We start from the raw sequence: 19,931 nt of genomic DNA, 5'->3' as shown, positions 1-19,931 counted from the left end.
GTGATGTACTCCAAAACATAGACATCAGTCGGTTCTCACATTCCTCACTTCTCCCTCTAATGTCAGAATGCTCTATCAATTTAAAAAGCACAGCTCTCTGCCATTAATTAGGTTATATATTAAATGACATAGGAGTGGCACTTCTGAATTCAAACTGACCAGATCCAACAACAGGGGAGGAAACATTCGATGGTAAAATAAAATCCAATGACAGAATAAAACCCTCAAATACAATTACGCAAATGCACCCACAAAATTTACAATTTTCTTCCCAAGAACTGCATTCCCCAAAAGAATGTGTGCTTGTCTATGTAAAGACACATATGCATAAAATGCTGTCTTTTCAAAATCCACAAATCAATGAGACTATAACACTACGGACACCAAGTTAATAATCATGAGTTTGCACCACAAATCAGGGAAGCTTGAGGTTTTGCTTCCATTCCAATGGGTTTGTGTATCCTCTGTTTTAGCTCATGGCCGAAGAATGCTGTCTTAGCACATCCTTCATGGCCTCAGACAGGCTTGTATGGCCACACCCACTTACCCAAAGGTAATTTCATTTAATTTCACTTCTACTGGTAAGTGGTTTATGAGAATTGTGTTCTTATCAATATTAAACCTAATAATTGGAGGGAAAAAATTAATATATTAAAACAGGAAAGTAAAACTCTCCTGGTCCCATTCAATGTTGTTTCCTCTGTCTCATAGGCATCACTGAAAGTGTAACTAAAATAAATTATTTTATTACACATTTAACTTGATCTCCCATTTAATTCATACCTAAAGAAAATAAAAGGGAGCAGAGCAAATATTTACCAATATTAAGGTATAAATTAATTAAAGCTGTAGCTCAAGTCCACCCACAAAGAGAAAATGAGGAATACATAGTCTCATGTTTATCGGTCAATAAGTAAGTTTGGTATGTAAGTTTTAAAGAGCTTTTTCATTTAAAATTTTTCATTGTTCTCTGATAATAATCCCAGGCCTGTTACAATTACACGACAAGAGCAAAGAAGGAAAAGGTAGAATCTGGGTGAGCAAACTTTTGGTTTAAAAGCTTTAAGGTGAGGGGTGCCCGGGCGGCTCAGTGGGTTGAGCACCCGACTCCTGGATTTCATCTCAGGTCATAATCTCAGGGAGCTGGGATGGAGCCCTGTGTCAGGCTCTGCGCTCAGCGGGGAGTCAGCTTGAGATTCTCTCTATCCCTCTGCCCCTCCCCCACCGGCTCACACAGGAGCTCTCTCTCTCTAAAATAAATTAAATCTTGGGTGCCTGGGTGGCTCAGTTGGTTAGGCGGCTGCCTTCGGCTCAGGTCCTGATCCTGGAGTCCCGGGATCGAGTCCCGCATCGGGCTCCCTGCTCAGCAGGGAGTCTGCTTCTCCCTCTGACCCTCCCCCTTCTTGTGCTCTCTCTCTTTCATTCTCTCTCTCAAATAAATAAATACAATCTTTTAAAAAAATAAAATAAATAAAATAAATTAAATCTTTAAAAAAAAGGAAGCTTTAAGGTGAACGGTATAGGCACAAATTCTCGTTTCTTCTAAATGATACTTCCTTCGCTGAAGGATAATGACTGGGTCAACCGCAGGACGGAATCTGAGTCCAATAACAGAGACGACAGAATAGACGATTTGAATCGAGGACTTCAGTGAATAGTAATAAAATTTCACATTGTGTACTCGTTCTTCCACTTGTCAAGTTTCCTACGAGACATGGTTTTTCCCTTATATACTCTAATAAAATGCATCCTATGTTAAGATTTAGGGGATTGGTTTGCTGCAGAGTTTTACTCCCTCACATATCGTCTATCTTGGAAAATGAGCACAATAAGGACAATGGAAACATCTTTGAGAGGCATGAGCCTATTAAATAAACCCAGACTCTATCTTCAGCCTCTTACAAGCTAAAAGAATCTCAACTTTTTTTTTTTCTTCAAGTCTGCGTTTATTCATGGCAATCCTCAAAGACGTTTTATAAGTCCACGGGGGCACACAAATGTCAAGACTTCCTTTCAACAGAAAAATAACATTTCTGAGGGTACTGAATTATGCAAAAAATTAGTAATTCAGAGATTTTTTCCAAATGACACATATAAACAGCAGACAGAAGCAGATTAAATAAGGGACTTCTGGGAGTGAGACCTTGCTCAGTACAGATTACCATCCTTTGATTCTAGACTCTAACAGTTCGCAGGACTTACCAGCCACCATAATAATGCACCAGTATTTGAAGGAACTCAAGAGGGGATCTACATTTACCTAAATGCATGAAGCCAGCAGAACGTTCCATTAGCAAGACAACCCTTTGGAAAAAAATGTTTGCATTATTCCTGAAGTGTTTGCAGGTCTCATTTACACAACTGTACTTTTACATACAAAGAAATCACTGCTGAGTATAATGGTATGTAAACTGGCTCCCTTTTGTCTTACAATCAGAGGGAAAAAAATGAATTTTAAATAAAACATCTTGGCCATATATATTGTCATTTGCAGAATTCTTCTTTTATATAAAAACAAAAAAAATCATGGTTAAAATGCATTCTGTGTTCTAATTTAATCTAGCCTCTGTCTCACATTCAAAAGAGAAGGTTAAAAAATTAAATACATTTAGTTTATAAATGAAACTATTTCATCCCCAAATTCCTTCTATAACATAAATGTAAAGTACCAATAAAAGAGGAGCAATTTTTCTAAGTGAATGTTTCCTCTAACCATCATAACCACAATGGTTACATAAGATGCTCATTTTTTTCCTAAAACTATAGTGCATGACTCTCAAATCCATTTGGAAAATGTGTATAGCTAGAGTACACATTATTAAAAACTTTATTTTTGTTTCTCTTAATATTTGGTAAGAGCTTTAAAAATAAATACTAATCATGTCCTTTCAAGCCTATAAGGTGCTAAAGATTCTGTTCAAGAATTCAAGAAAGATGTCTTAATACTTCTACAAGTATTATGTTGTATTGGCCTTATACTTTTAGTATGAATTAGTCTTTAAATGTCTCTAAGAATCAGTTAAATTATTTACTAGTTTCTCACATTGAAAATCACTTATTAAGAAGTAGTGCCCCATTAAAATAGATGCAAATAACACGCTTATTTATTTTCTATAGGGAGAGATCATTTCTATTCCTCTGTGGAAGATGGTAGAACTTCTGTTTGTTTTGTTTTAATTAAATTTTATCTTAAGGTATTTATAAGTTCAAATGTAGCTGTAAGAAATAACACAGAGAGATCCTAGGTTTCCTTTGCCTAGTTTCTCAAAGGTAACATTTTACAAAACTGTAATACGACACAATTGTACTATCAGCATTGATACAAAGTGCAGAACATCCACCACAAGGGTCCCTCCTGCCGTCCTGTTGTCCTTTTACTACCGCACACTCTTCCCTCCTGCTCCCATCCCCTCCTCCACTCATCTGTCCTCCATCTCTATAATTTTGTCATTTCAAGAATGTCATATAAATGGAATCTTTCAGCATGTGACCTTTTTGGGATTGGCTTTTTTTCATTTCACATAATTCCGTTGAGATTCATGCAAAATGTTGTGTATTATCAATTGTTAGTGCCTTTTTGCAGTTGAGTAGGATATGGATGTACCAGATGGATGTACCTTCATTTACCACTGAAGGACATCAGGGTTATTTCCGTTTTTCTCTAATGTGAATGAAGCTGCTATAAACATTCATGTCCTAGGCTTTGTGTGACCACAAGTCTTCATTCCTGAGATAAATAACCAAGACTGTGACTACTGTGTTGCAGGGTAGGTGTATGTTTAGTATTTAAGAAACTGTCCGACTCTCCTCCAGAGTGACTGTACCATTTTCTATTCCCACCAGCAATATATGAGTGACCCAATATTTCCACAGCCTCACGAGCATTCAGAGTCATCACCATTTTACACTTTAGTCTTAGCTATTTTAGTGGTTGCTCTAGCTATTACTATATCAGTGATAACTTCCCACACAAGTTACGTTTTACAGCTTCAAGTGAAGTATAAAAACCTTACTTTACCTCCATTTATAATATATTTGTCTTAAATATTTCCTCTTCCGACATTTAGAACCACATCAGACATTGTTACAACCCTCAAACATAATTTAGAAAACTCAAGAGAAGGAAAGTCTGTATATTCAGCCATACTTTGGCTTATTGTGTTCTTTCTTCCTTTCTAATGTTCCAAAGTTCCTCCTTTTTCATTTCCCTTCTTGATAAAGAAATTCTTTGATCCATTCTTTTAGGGAAGTTAGACGACAATATATCTTAGTTTGTTTTTTTTTCCATCTGAAAATACATCAATTTCTTCTTCATTTCTGAAAGATCTTTTCTCTGGGTATAGGTTTCCAGATTGACACTTCTTTTCTTTCAGCACTTGAAAAATGTGCCACTTTCTTCCAGCCTTCATGGATTCTGATGAGAAATCCACTGCCATTGAAATTGTTTTTCCATTTTGCATAAGATGTACAGGCATACATCATTTTATTTGTTTCGCTTTACTGCACTTCACGGATATTGCATTTTTTTTTTACAATTTGAAGGTTCAAGACTTCAGTGGAGGAAGTAGATGCAGATGTGGTGGAAACACAAGAGAACTAGAATTAGACCTGGAGCCTGAAGATGGGACTGAATTGCTGCAATCTCACAACAGACACTTATGGATGAGGAGTTGCTTCTTACAAGTGAGCAAAGAAAGCAGTTTCATGGGATGGAATCTACCTGGTGAAGATGTGTGGAGATCGTTGAAATGACAACACAGGATTGTCAATATGACATAAGTTTAGTTGATAAAACAGGGGCAGGGTTTGAGAGCACTGGCCAAAGTTGAAAGAAGTTCTGTGGATAAAATGCTAACAAACAGCATCACAAGCTACAGAGGCATTGTCAAAGACTCCACTGGGGTCTGATTTTGAGAAACTGCCACAGCCACCCCAAGCTCCAGCAACCACCACTCTGATGAGGCAGCAGCTATCATCACTGAGGCAAGACCCTCTACCAGCAAAAAGATTATGACTTACTGAAAGCTCAGATAACAGTATTTTTTAGCAATCAAGTATTCTTTTAATTGAGGTATGTATATTGGGTTTTTCTAGACGTAATGCTATTGCACACTTAATAGACTACAGTATAGTGAAACCATAACTTTATATGCAGTGGGAAACCAAAAAAGTCCATTTGACTTTATTGTCATATCAGCTTTACTGTGGTGGTCTGAAGCAGAACCTGCAACATCTCTGGGTTATGCCTGTACATTTTCTCTAGCTGCTTTCAAGATTTTTTTTCCTTGTCTTTAGTTTCTAGAAGTTTGTTATGATGTGTGTATTGCTTTGACTATGTCAAAATTCTGGATTCCTTCAGTTTCCTGAATTTGCAGTTTGATGTTACTTCTAGTAATTGGGATATTTTCAGCCATTATTTCTTTGAGTACTTTTAGTTCCTCCTTCTTTTATCCTCTCCTTCCAGGACTCTGATGACACAATTTTGAAATGCTCTTTTATAGACCCACATATTTCTGTACCTTGCTCTTTTCTTTCTTCCTTCCTTCCTCTCTTTCCTCTTTCCTTCCTTTTTCTTTCTTCTTTCCTTCCTTCCTTTGTTCCTTTTCTTCCTGCCTTCTTTCGTCTATTTTCTCTGTTCAAATTGTGCAATTTCTACTGTTCTGTCTTCCAGTTCACTGACTTTTTCCTCTATCCCCTCCATTCTTCTGTTGAGCCCATCCAGTGAGCTTTTTATTTGTTGTTGTATTTTTCAATTCTATAATTTCCATTTATTCTTCTTTATATCCTATATTTCTTTTCTCAGACTTGTTTCATTTATTTCAAGCATGTTTGTAATTGCTTATTGAAGCATTTTATCATGGCTGTTTAAAATATCAGATAAATTCTAACATCTCTGTCATCTCAGTATTAGCATCTACTGATAGTCTTCTCAAAGAGTTTGAGATCTTCCTGATTCTTAATGGTTTTCCTTTGAAACCTGAGCATTTTCTCAGTATGTTATGAGACACTGGATCTTATTTAAACCTTCTGCTTTACCTGGCTTTTTCTGACACTATTCCTGCAGGAAAAGGGAATCACCACATTATTGCCAGTGGAAACAGAAGTCCAGGTCTCCATTCATTATCTGGTGAAATGGGGACTCCTCATCATTGATGGGTGGGAGTCATGTTCTGGCACCACACGTGATCTCCAGTGGCACTGTGGTAACAGTGGCTCTGTTACCATTTAGCAACTGTGAAAATCCCAACTCACCTCTAAGACCCTTGTGTTACCATGCCAGCAGGGAGGGAGAGGTGTAGCTTATTATTGTCAGGGGGGCAGGTGTGTAAGGCACTCATTATAGATTCACAAGGGAGGTAATCTAGACTCTCCATCACCCTTTGTTACTGTTGGTGGGGATGAGGGTAGGGCCACAGTTTTTAAATAATTTGGCTTCTCAGGGTCATTTATTTGTCTTTGATATTTACAACCTAAGCTCATGAAGTCTAAATGTCTCTGGTCTTCCAAACTCAGATCATGTCATATCATAAAGCTTAGTTGGAAGAACAGGAGTAATAAACCGACGCCCTTTAATATTTACTACAATAATAATCTATTTTATGAAATGATGGTCTCCAAATGTGTATCTACATTTTAAACATCATAATATTGAGTATTTAAAGGAATTTATGAACATCCACCTGGATGAACTTTTTTTATAAAACAAATATTTCTATGTAAAATAAGACATTTTTTCCCATTTTGCAAGTATAATTAATTATTACAAAAAGAATACAAATAGAATAACTTTCCTCTAACATTAATTAACTATAACAAGGTTTCTCATTTCCTGGCTGTGATGGTTAATTTTATGTGTTAACTTGACTGGGCCATGGGGTGCCCAGGCATTTGGTCAAACATAAGTCTAGGTGTGTATGTGAGGGTGTTTGGGGTGAGATTAATATTTGAATTGGTAGACTGAGTGAAGCGGACAGCTCTCCCCAATATGGGTAGGCCCTATCCAATCAGTTGAAGGCCTGGGGAGAAAAATTTTAAAAAAGACTGACTCTCTCATGAATAAGAGGGAATTTCACTTTCTCAGTGCCCCTCTAGCAAGGACATTGTTTGAGGGTTTTTGTTTTTTGTTTTTTCCTGCCTTTGGACTTGACCTGAAACATCAGCTCTTCCTGGGTCTCAAGGCTGTCAGCCTTCAGACTGAAACTACGCCATCCCCTTTCCTGATTTAATCCTTCAGGCTGAGACCAAACTAAAGTTGCAGATTGCAGGTCTTGGGACTTGTCAGCCTCCATAATCATGTGAGTCAATTCCTTATAATAAATCTATCTATGTATCTATCTGTCTATCCTAGATAGACAGATAGATAGATAGATAGATAGATAGATAGATAGATAGATAGATTAAAAAAAATGATGGCTAGGGGCACCTGGGTGGCTCAGTCGTTAAGCGTCTGCCTTCGGCTCAGGTCGTGATCCCAGGGTCCTGGGATCGAGCCCCGCATCGGGCTCCCTGCTCCGCAGGAAGCCTGCTTCTCCCTCTCCCACTCCCCCTGCTTGTGTTCCCTCTCTCACTGACTCTGTCTGAAATGGATGAATAAAATCTTTAAAAAAAAAAAAAAATGATGGCTGGATGAATGGATGGATGGATTAATCCATCCTACCAGTCTGTTTCTTTGGAGAACTCTAATACACTGGCTAATAAACCTATATTGATACTAATGATATTAATACAGCTCATGTGAGGGCGCCTGGGTGGCTCAGTCGTTAAGCGTCTGCCTTCGGCTCAGGTCATGATCCCAGGGTCCTGGGATCGAGCCCCGCATCGGGCTCCCTGCTCAGCGGGAAGCCTGCTTCTCCCTCTCCCACTCCCCCTGCTTGTGTTCCCTCTCTCTCTGTGTCTCTCTCCATCAAATAAATAAATAAAATCTTTAAAAAAAAAAAAAAAAAAAAAAAAAAATACAGCTCATGTGAATACAATGAATTCTGCTCAAACAAAATCTTAGATAAATTCTCAAGTCCCTGTCATTGTAAGTTAATCTAATGACACAGTTCATACATTTTGAATTATACAACTACTTTAGAATATTATTTTCCATGTATAATTCTGAATAATAAATTCAAAATCATATACAGGTGATTTCAGAGATTTTTGATATGGAGCATGTTAGATTTGGGATTAGGAAAATGAGAGACACATCATGTGAATGGGACCTGAATACTCTGTTGCAAGAGCTGACAAGAAGTCCTTATAAAGAAAAATACCAAGCAACTATGCATACTAAGTCAAAGATTAGTTTTATATCGCATACTTGTAGGTATAAGGAAAATAATAAAAGCATGCACAGAAACATTGTTTATGAAGTAGGAAAAAATTGTACAACTCTTTACAGTTTGCTTATAACAAACACAGTATGTGGCAAATAATCACTTTACAAAAATATATTTTAAAGCAATAATACCATGATGAATCTAGGAATCTTTGCTGAACACTATGGCTATAGGTTTCTATTTTTTTTAAAAGATTTTATTTATTTATTTGACAGAGAGAGACACAGTGGGAGAGGGAACACAAGCAGGGGCGTGGGAGAGGGAGAAGCAGGCTTCCTGCCGAGCAGGGAGCCCAATGTGGGGCTCAATCCCAGGAGGCCCTAGGATCATGACCTGAGCTGAAGGCAGATGCTTAACGACTGAGCCACTCAGGCGCCCCTATAGGTTTCTATTTTTTACTACAATTATCAAGAGGAAGTGTAAAGTCTTTTTAAGCTTGCTAAATTCAAATTCTATTCTTTTTTTTTTTTTTTTTTTTTTGTAGAGAGAGAGTGTGTGCAAGTACATGCCAGATGGGGGGCAGAGGAGAGGGAGAGAGAATCTCAAGCAGGCTCTACGCCCAGCGTGGAGTCTGAGGCAGGGCTCAATCTCATGATCCTGAGATCATGACCTGAGCTGAAATCAAGAGTCAGATGCTTAACCGACTGAGCCACCCAGGCGCTGCTCAATTCCACTATTCTTAAGGTAAGTAAAACCTGTACGTGTAAGGGTCAAAAATCCATTTACAAACTCTAGAGAGTTCTTTTTAATTAACTAAACTAAAATTTAATTTAACTAAAAGTATACACTTTACTTAAAATGTATAAATACTACATAGATATACATTCACACACACACACACACACACACACATATACAGATATATTTGTCCCAGTCAAATATGTATCCTATTGTCATTTCTTAACTCTTTAATTTATTGCAGATATCCTCATCATAATTCATGATGGAAAGTAGTCTTGTGTTATTTAAAGTGATCTCTTAGATCCTGAAGTTGTCCCTAATAATGGTGATGATAATCACGGTGATGAGGATGCTAATAAATGCTAACATTTACATAGTGTTTACTATATGTTGCACTCTGTTCTAAGAGCTTTACATAAATTAACTAATTTAGTCCTCACAAAATTCCAATGAGATAGATACTAGTATTATTCCCACTTTACAAATGAGCAAACTGAAATACAGAGAGGCCACATTGTCTAAGTATGTAAGATACATTTAAGAAAATTGTTTTGCCTTAATTTGTAGTATTAAAACTAGGTATTCCCTAAATACTTAAGAGTTATGATATAAACACTCTATAGTATAATCCATGCACTTAGAAATGAAGATACTATAACCTCGCTGACAAGCTGAGCCTCCTCATTATAGTCCACAGCTCACGCTGAACCCAACGCTCTGGCTTTCACCAACCACAACCCTGGACTGGAGTCATCACTATGGTCATCAAGTCCAAAGGCTCTTTTCTTCTCATCCTCCCCCATCTTTTCACAGCGGGTATACTTCTTTACCAGTAATTTCCTTTTCCAAAATATCCTCCAATGCATCAGTTCGATAGATGATGCCTCCTTTACTGGCTTCTCCCCTCGCTGCCTAAAAGACCTGCTCATGCCTCTGTCCTCTGCCCCTTGGGCAGTCACATCTAACCCAATAGCTGTAATATTTAGCTCTAGGTAGCTCGTCCTTAAATATAAAGTGAGCCCAGAAGCGTCACAGCTAAGTTCTCAAATGCCTGCTAGACATCCCCATATATATTTCCCTTGGCATCCACTTATCATGCAGGTTAAGTTCCTCATCCTTCCTACAACCAGACTGGATCTCCAGACTCCCATTTCCCTCCACAGCACCCTATTTCCATGCATGAAACCTCTGCAAGATACAGCTCTAAGCTCCCTTCCTGCCAGTCTTCAACATCTCTTCTAGCTTCTGGAACAGGGACCCATGCTTTCCAGAAAGCACACTCCATGCTCATTCTCCATCTATGGAATCCTACTCCAGTTTCAATTCATCCACAAAGTCTTGGTGACTTCTACTCAGATGTGTTTTCTCCACCTTTAGAATCTTGTAATACTTACGTTTCAGTTTCCATATGGTGCTTCTCATGTTTGACATTCTTACGTTGGACCACATGAAATTGCTGATAGTTTTATGCCATATGGTTCAACCTAATACTTCTGTTGCTTTTAGGGCCCCTAAATAAAGAGTCACCACAAAAGCAGGAATGAATTTCGCCTTTCTTTGTGAGCCCCTGGGAAGCCCAGAACATTGGAAGTGTGTGTCAAAAGAAAAAGAATCTAAATCAATATATATCTTACACATACATGTTTGTCAAATGAATCATCTATAGCAATTAGTTTAACCTATCAGCTTGAACAGTAAAGGTGAAGAGCTTTAGAACCTGAAACTTCAAAACTCCTGGTAACATAAAATATTTTGGTTCAAGGAGCTGTTTTAAAATCATTTATTTGTGAAGGGAACATTCTTGGATTTAGAGGTTGGCAGGTACAGTAAGAAGCTTTTTAGTTGACTGAAATAAAAAAAAAAAAGCAAAACACTTTTTAGCACAGGCACTTCCCTTATAAAAACAAACTGCCTAAAAGCAAAGCACAGCAGTTTGTGCTCAATCAGTACGTGCCTCCAGCCATCAGCAAAGACAGGGTGGAGCAGGAGGGGGACGATTTGCATTTCTACAGCTTCCTTTGTATACCCAAATTTCGAAAGCATTTCGCGATGCAGCAGTAAATATCAACAGAAGACAATGATAGGATGTCAATACCAGAAGGGGTTTCCATGTAGCCCGACCCAGCAGCCCCGCTGTGCACAGCAGCAGCCCCCACAAAGCCATAAACAGGAGTGCAATTAATCGGCGCTGGTTAAGGAAGGGGGAACGCGTGTTTGAGGGGTCCCTCAGCATCACCTGTTCCACCCACAGAAAGCATTCCGACCTTCACGCTTTCACAAAGAAGGACTTCAGTCCCCGTTCAACAGTATTTGCTGACCTCCCCCAACAAATGACAGGTCTCCACCTCCAGGTGAGGGCGCTGTGCATCGCTTCCTTCACCAGTTCTCCCCTTCTTCCTACAGAAATCACCCTTGGCAATGAAGCACCCAGATGAAAGGCTAGGAGGCTTGGACAGCCTTAGGAGCAGTGTGGTGCTATAGGAGAGGACAGGCGCTGCTCACTCTCTGACGTTTCGGGGGCCTGTTCTAAGGACAATTTTACTGAGGCGTGGCGAAAATAAGCACAAAGGTGGACTTTTGCTACGCTTCCGTTTTCCCTGGCTACCGGCACGGAAACTGGGGTTTGGATGGTCTGTTGTGGACGGGCCCTGAGCCCGCGACCTTCTCGAGCGAGCCCCGGAGGCAGACTTGCGACTATCCTCCAGGGGTCACAATTGGGTTACAAATTCCTCACAGCGCAGTGACTGAGCAGCCTGATTTGGAACCATTTATTCGAATCCTTCTTCATTAAGATTCAAATGGAATAAGTAAGGTAGAAATTGAACAGACACAGAAATTGTGCCTTGCTGCTCCTGTAGTCAGTAAACATTTACTCACTAAGCCCAGTCTGTGTGTTCTCTCTCTCGCTCTCTCTCTCTCTCTCCCTCACTCACAGTTGTTCTTCCAGTCCTTCCTGCTTGCTGTTTTAATGCATAATTAAGAAGGTCAGAATTAATGAAGCGGTGTGGAATAAAGTTCAAGGAATCCCCAGGCACTATTTATTCTATTAGATCTCAGGCATGAATGTCAGCCTGGCCGAGTAGCGGCATAAGCAATGCGCTGGCTGCATCCCAGGCGCAATCCACCCAGGGAGACTCACCCGCACTGTCAAGTCATTCCGAAGCTCCTTCCCAGCAAAAATCACACGCAGCTGGTCAGCTGGAACCCCCTGTCGCTTAGCAACCACCTCCTTTAGCTGGAAGATGCTGGTATTGGAATCGACCTCCACTGGGAAACCATGGCTGGAGTTGAACCTGACAAACACTGACCAAGACATTGGGAGAGAGGGGAGAAAAGTGAGTATTACTCAAAGCTCTGACAGGGTAATAGCAACACTTTTGAACCAAGTTACCGCTCGCCCGCCATTCAATGAATGACATACATTTTCTTTCACTTATAACATAAAACTGAATGCAGTGGAGCAACGTTTGAAGAAAAACGGAGTTTCCCTGTGGGATTTCCTTTTCACACATTAGTCAGTGACCCTCAAACATAATCGCATGCTCCCTTTGACACCTGTCCTGGGAAACAAAGGGCTCAGGCAGAACACTTGGTAGATTGGAACTGTGAGACTCCAAGGAGTTTATGGAAGAGATTCAGCTCCAGCAGCTTGTATGAATGCCCACTCCCTCCATGGTGCCCCTCTTCATAAATATTGGAGGCGTTATGTTTGCACTCACAATATAGCGATAGAAACCATTCAAGCTGCATTACTGACTAGAGTGAAGACCCACCCGAGCCCTGGACATTGGGTGACCCTGCCAAAAGGCTCCACTAGATCTTATGGTGATACTTATTTGCCCTTTCTTTTGAAACTATGGACACCATCTTTCTTATTGGAGCCGCTACCCCCCTCACAACCAAGGCTGAGAGCTGCCGTCTCTGCAGCCTTCTCAACACGGCCGACTGCCATTCTAACTTGTCAATGTCGCCCACACAGGTCCTTTCCTGCCCATGCTTTCTGTCATTACTTCAGTCGATCTTTTCTAGATTCTTTCACTAGCCTCCCAACTGGAGTCGTGATACACTCTCTTCACTTCCAAAATGTCCTGCACCGTTCTGCAGAGTCAGCCGTATCAATCCAGAGCTCTGATCATGGCATAGCCCTTGAATCCTTTAAAGTGTCACCATGTCTGCTGGGGAGAAAAACCCAAGGCCCCTCTCATCTGACACAAACCTATATCCCAGCAGCTTCTCTATCAGTCCCCACATGCGCACTGCTACACTGAATGCTCCCAGAACACTTCTGCACCCATGTCTTCTTCCCCTCTGCCTGTTGAAAGCCTGTTCACCACATGATCCGTCTCAGACGTCCCTCCTCCAAGAGGCCTCTCACTCTCAGCCCAGTCAAGACCGAGCCCATCTCTTGAGGGTCTCAGGGGGTTGAGCATGACCATCTTACACCATTTGCCCCATTCTGTTCTGGAGGCAGCAGAGCACAGAGATTACAAGGACACCCTCCAGAGTGGGAAGGACCCCTGCACCAGTCTCTGTAGGTCCCTTCACAGCCACAGCGTAACAGGTGGGGTAAACGTCTTACCCCTATTGCTTTAACTCTCAGTTCCCTAATCGTCACAGTAAATAAGCCACAGAGGGTGTTCTGTGATGTGTTAAGTAATATTTATAGTGTTTATAACTATCACATAATTACCTTCAAAAATAATGAATGTTTGTATCTGACTTACGTGTTTTGGGTATATATTTCTCCTTCTTTAAAAGATTATAAACTCCTTAAGGCGAGCCATTATAGCTTATTTTCTGCTGCATGTCCTTTAAATGTAGCATTATCACGTACTAGTTGTCAATTCGAATATGAGATGGCCCACCGAATAATAATTATAATAAAATAATTATTACAATGCCAGTAATAATCGAACACTATGTGGCAGAAGTTGCACCTTACATGTGCTATTTTTAAGCTTTCCAATGATCTGGTAAGGTCAGTATTACTATCCTTACCTAATAGAATAGTAAATGGAGTCCTAGAGAATTCCAATCACTTTTCTAAGGACATCGGCAGCTTTGTAATGGAATCACAACTCAAATTCAGTTCAATCAAACTCTAAACTCCTTTCCATTTCTACTATAACAGGCTGCCTAAAATATTCTTCAAAGAAAAATCCACATTCCTTTTCCTTATGATAAAAAAGACAACAACAGCAAACAGGTTTTCCAACATAATTCAGGTATTTCCTATCCAGGTTAGCAGCAGAAAAATGGGATTAAAAAATAAAAGCTCTGATGAAGAGCTAAGAGCAAAGAATAATGAACAATGGTTATAAGACACAATAAAATGAAAATGATACCAAAATGAGAGCAGGCGCCACGGATGACACAACAAGAGCAAAAACCGGACACAGTTTACCCAGCACAGAAACACACTTAGGAAAGGGGTATGGACTGGAAATGATAGAAGTGTTCTAAAAAATAAAAAAAATTTTTTTTGAAAAAAAAATTACAGAGGAATAGGTGCTTTTGATAAACTTTTAAGTAGATGTCATGTGACACCACCGAAGTAGAGGAGGAGAAATAAATGTGTATTGGGAGCCCTTGGGGTATATTCCCAGCATCCTCAGGTCAGAGACCATAAGGCAACCCATTCATGAGATAAGATAGACAACGAAGGGGCAAGAAGGGACAAAACGTATGGTCCCAGTTCTACACGTGATTTTCTAGTAGCGTGAACAGATTTGTTTTTAAAGCAGAACGCCATAGACGGGGCTATGGGAAGGAGCAGCTGGGGACTATACAAAAGTTACTAAAACTAAAAAAAGGAATCAAAATTCCAGGCTGTACTGAGTTGATGATTTTTCGCCAGGGGTTCCAATTATGGAGATTCCATCTTAAGGACAAGAATTATAAAAATAAGCAAACAAGCCAAACTAAAGGGAAAGAGAGCTACAAAAAACATTCTAGGGAATTCTGTACCACAATTCAAATCATTAGTAGCCAAAGGCCTTTTTCATTCTGTTTAAGTAGAAAAATTAAAGTATTTTAACTTAAGTTCAGTTTGGATAAATCATGTCAATACCTTAGAAATGAATACCTTTGAGAAGCAGTTCAGATATACAGTATGGATTGACAATGGAAAAACTGATCAAATGCACAGCAGGTATTAGGCAAACTAAAATATGGTCATGGATAAGAACAAACATTTTCAAGTGACCAGACCATCAATAATCAAATGCCATTATGTGGAAAATGACCAGTGCTTAGTGGTAGTAGCGTATTTTGTGGTGGGTCTCTATCTTCTGGCACATGTGAGAAATGTGTCATGTCCCATCGGTTCTGGTCCTGTAACTCCAAGATTCCCAAAAGAGAGGAGCAGAGGAATGCACCCAACCCTCTCCCTCTACTACCTCTTGAAAAGTCACAGGAAGTAGAGTATCTTTAGAGCCAGGAAAAGAGAAATTGGAATCCGTTGTGCCACTTGTTAATTTTATGACTTAGGACAAACTACCTGGTCAGCTTTTCTTAGCTTCCTTATCTGCTGAATGTGCACAACTTTAAATGCCCCATTACAAAAGATTTGTTGTGATTATGGATGCATCAGGAAATTCTGGGAAGAGTCATTTGGTACACATTCTGTACTCTTAGTACAGGGAAAGTTTGTACTCCAAAAAACAGTTCCCTAATTTTAGTCACCTAGAAGAGGTAGTGCTAATTAAAGTAGCACCCATCCTTTATATTGTAACTAAGATATATTAAATGGGATATGGGTAAATGATAAATAAACTAGCCTGTTTTTCTGGTTTCTGCTCTTCTTCATGATGGACAGAAAAATCCCAGGAACAAAGAGACCAGGATAAAGAATTTAGCATGTCTCCTTTTCTGAGATTTTAATTATAAATTAAAAGTTTGGGAATGTATTGTTTTAATGACACCTATAATAGAATCAAATAGATACTATACCAATTAATATTATCAATAATGTTAATAATGGTAATAAACAACAATAAATACCATAATGCCCTGCTAAGAAAAAGATAATGAGACACATCCACACTCATTTTGATGCCATTCCTAACCAGTGTTCAGAAGATCCAGATTGTAAGAAAGTAACTGAGAAGAAAAAGGGGAAGAAGTCATTGGGTGATGGGTGCTTATGTTTCTCTCAAGGCTATTCTCTTTGCCTGGCCTGACTGGGGGGGGGGAGGGTAGAAATACTTGAGTTACAACTATAGTAGTTTCATATCATTCATCATTCCTAAATCCGTCCAAAGATGATGGTCCTTATAGGATCCGGACTGCCTTGAAAGCAGCCATTCTATTTCCCGCACGGAGAGCAGTCATGGAATTTAGGTGGGGTGAGCCACTCTCTCCCTCGAGTCCAGAGTGGACTCTTATTAATCATCATAACCTCATCCTCCTTGTCACAGCAATAGGCTCAAGGATGGGCACAAACCAGTCAGTGCCTGGCTTTCCCTTAGTCACGGTGATGGATTCCCTGGAGATCTCAGAAGGGGTGATCTAAGGTGGACAAATCAAAGAACAATCCAGATTTGTCAAAGGCTTGGCTTAGATGGCATGGAACATCAAGTGAGGCCCAGACATTTCTGTGGGGGAATCAAATAAAAACAGAAGCCAAGATAGATCATTGTTATCAGCATAAAAATAGGCTCAGTGCTTTTGGGGTTAAGACAATTCTTCCTCAAGAAAGAATGCCCTAAGCTCTGCAGGATGTTCATCTCCAGCTGCAGTCTGGTAAACACCAGGAGCACCCCCTGGCAACTGGGTTGATGAGGAAGTACCCCTACGTATCTCTAACTACCCTTTGGGGAGGTAGTTTCTTCTTTACCTTTGAGAAATACCACTAAGACTAGAATCTCCTATTGTAAACAGACAGACAAACTTTGTCCTCATATTCCCCTCCAGGCATTGTCCCACTTCTCTGCACAGAAAACCTTATTGTAGATTTCTTATAGTCCTGCTCTCCACTGATTTACTGTGCATCCACTCTTGAAGACTACTCCTGGTAAAGCAATAACCTCCATATTCCTAATTCAATGGTTCCATTTCTATTCTTCTCATATTAGACCATTCAGAATTATTCAGTAGACTCTTGTTCTTATAACTGCTACTGCACCATCCTGGCTTCTCCCTACAACACAGGACATGCTTTCTTAGCTTCATCTACTGGGTTCTCTTCTTGTGTTGGACTTACTGATTTTAGAGTGCCCAAGGGTCTACTTAGATTCTCTTCTTTTGTATCTGAGTGTTCTCCCAGGGTTGTATTATCCAAGCTGCATGCAACATAATTAATGTGCAATTCAATGTATTTTCATAGGAAATGTTCACTCAACATGATTTTTACTTTATATTCTTCTTTTAAAATCCAACTCTCCCACAACCTCAGCCCATGCCCAGAACAATGTGAGTCCATGGAGTTATCTACTTCTTAGGACCAATTCCTACATTCCTCATGCTATAAAGCTATATAAAGTTTCATGTGGAGTTTAATGCAGATATAACAAGTATGACAACTACAGCATAAAGAATGGGGGAATGGATACGGACCTATTAGGTTGTAAGCCTTCTACATTTTGGGAGTAAAGTGGTGTAATATCAACAATAAACAGATCGTAAAAAATTTAGAATATACATTATAATTCTTAGAGTAAAAATCAAAGTGAATAAAAATGTTGAGTTAAAAAGTACATAAAAATTACCATGGTATTCTAAAAAATACTGCATCTCCAGAAAGGCAGGAAAAGAGAAACAGAGGAATAAAAACAGAGGAACAAATAGAAAAAATAAAATGAAATGGTAGAACCAAATTCAACCATATCAAAAATTACATTAAGTTTTAATGGAATAAACACTCCAATTAAAAGGCAGAGACTTGGGGCGTCTGGGTGGCTCAGTTGTTAAGCATCTGCCTTCGGCTCAGGTCATGATCCCAGAGTTCTGGGATTGAACCCCGCATAGGGCTCCCTGCTCAGCGGGGAGTCTGCTTCTTCCTCGCCCTCTGCCCCCCCCTCCATTTGTGCTTTCTCTCTCACTTGCTCTCTCTCAAATAAATATTTTTTTTTAAAAAGGCAAAGACTCAGAATGGATAGAACAAAATAGCTCCAAATATACACAGTCTACAAAAGCTCCATTTTCAATAGAAAGATACAAATAGTTTGAAAGTAAATGAACAACAACAACAACAACAAAAAAGCTAAGCAAAATAATTATAAGAAGGCAGGAATGGCAATATTAATATCACATAGATTCAAAGACAAAATTATTATGAAAACTAAAGATGTATCAGACTATGTTGTGATCACCTGAGACAGAAAGAAGGCCAAAAATCACACTCTGTGCTCACCTATTCCTTCCCATCTTTGAATGGGGAGAGGTGACATGTACCTCATTTAACCAGACTTGAAGTGTGCAGGTCTCCCTCTGCTCCCAGACTCCAAGGATAGACAGACAGGAGGGTGAGCCCTTCCTACCCTTCTGAGTGGGTGAGAGACCAGGAGGCTGATCCAATAGCAACTGACAAAGATGTCACACACGGCCTTGAGGCAACCACTATGATTCTTTGACAAAGGAGTACCCACTGGATTTCCTATTGGTCCTTTCTCTCTCTCTCTCTTCCCCCTGCCACACAGTTTTCTTCATTGATTAGTTATACCATTTTCTTCTTTAATTATTTAGCAGAAGTCATGGTACGGGAGGTGGAGAATTGGAGGTAGGAAAAACGCAATTAAGAATCTGTATAACAAGGTGCGTGTCTTATGGCTAAGACCATGGACCATGGAACCACCCGCCAGGATTCAAAGCCTAGGTCTGACCCTAACTGACTGTGTACAAGTCAACAGTTTCTGAACTTCAGTTTGTTCTCTATAACATAAGAGATAATAATAGTGCCTGCCTCATAAATTTGTTGTGAGAATTAAATGAACTGATATATGGAATGTAGAAAAGAGCCTAGTATACTATAAGTCTCAACAATTATTAGCTCTTACCTAAGGCCCAGTATATGGCTTAAAATTGTGGTTACTATGTCAATTGGATGATATTAATATTTTGGGTTACCAAAAAATCTACCTTTTATTCTCTTTCAGTAAGAAAGGTTTTTCAGATAGAGTTCTATTTCACTATGCTTTGTGGTACACTGTAATTTATCTAAAGTGACTTTAGGATACAGATGATATCTTCTGTTTAGACAGCACTCTCAGTTTTCAAAATGCTTTTACAGACATTATCCCAGTTAATCTTCACAATAGCTCTGAAAGATAATTGGGGCAGCATTTACTATTCCTACTTTTAAAATGAATAGACAGATATACGAGAAGGCAAAGTGGTTTACCCAAAATTTATAAGGAAAAAAGCAGGAACTAGAACCTGTGTCCTGAACCTCGATCCTTTAGGTCAGTGACTTCCACAGTGGGCTATATACTACCCTGAGGGTCTAAGAGGGTACTCCTTCCACATCCTATTCCTCACATACCTTCCTGAAAACTGACATGTCTAAAAACATGTTAATGGCTGAGGCATCATAATAATCTTTTGTCCCACCTTTTCTTCAAAATCAACATAGTCTCACTTTACCAAAGAAATGTGTATCATGCACCCTTCCCAAGTTCACTCTGGTACATCACCACAGGGCATCAGAAAAGGACAAATGGAATTACTGGTGACTGAGAGGCCTCTTTTAACCCTAGGAGAGGTTCACTTCCTACACAGCAGGGCAAGGGTTGACACCAGAAGCAGGGTACTTTTACCCATGTGAGGCTATGCAACATGGGTTGTATTGAGTGGTTAGGAATTCAGATACACAGTAAAGAGGGATAAGAGGAATGACAATGTTTTTCATTTAACTGTCCCAGCTCTTCTACTTCCTCAGTACTGCCAAAGAAGTAATTCTTCCTCAGGGAAAGTCTCAGGATAACAGAG

General features: G+C 39.6%; 1 protein-coding gene across 4 annotated transcripts in view; it reads right to left on the bottom strand.

Annotated features, from left to right (window-relative positions):
• PRKN (parkin RBR E3 ubiquitin protein ligase) overlaps positions 1-19,931 on the bottom strand; it is a 1,297,079-nt gene that overhangs the window by 1,035,965 nt on the left and 241,183 nt on the right. For all 4 annotated transcript variants that reach the window (XR_013441028.1, XM_078054494.1, XM_078054492.1 and 1 more), the window contains exon 2: positions 12,145-12,308. Coding sequence is in view for 3 of the 4 variants with exons in the window: in XM_078054494.1 (XP_077910620.1) it covers positions 12,145-12,308 (164 nt within the window). In the remaining variant the exon portion in view is untranslated. The remainder of the gene's footprint in view (positions 1-12,144; positions 12,309-19,931) is intronic.

This window comes from Halichoerus grypus, chromosome 9 (genome assembly GCF_964656455.1).
Source record: "Halichoerus grypus chromosome 9, mHalGry1.hap1.1, whole genome shotgun sequence".
In the NCBI taxonomy this organism is placed as follows: Eukaryota; Metazoa; Chordata; class Mammalia; order Carnivora; family Phocidae; genus Halichoerus; species Halichoerus grypus.
Note: the sequence above shows the minus strand (reverse complement) of the source record. Positions and strands in the feature narration are given on the sequence as shown.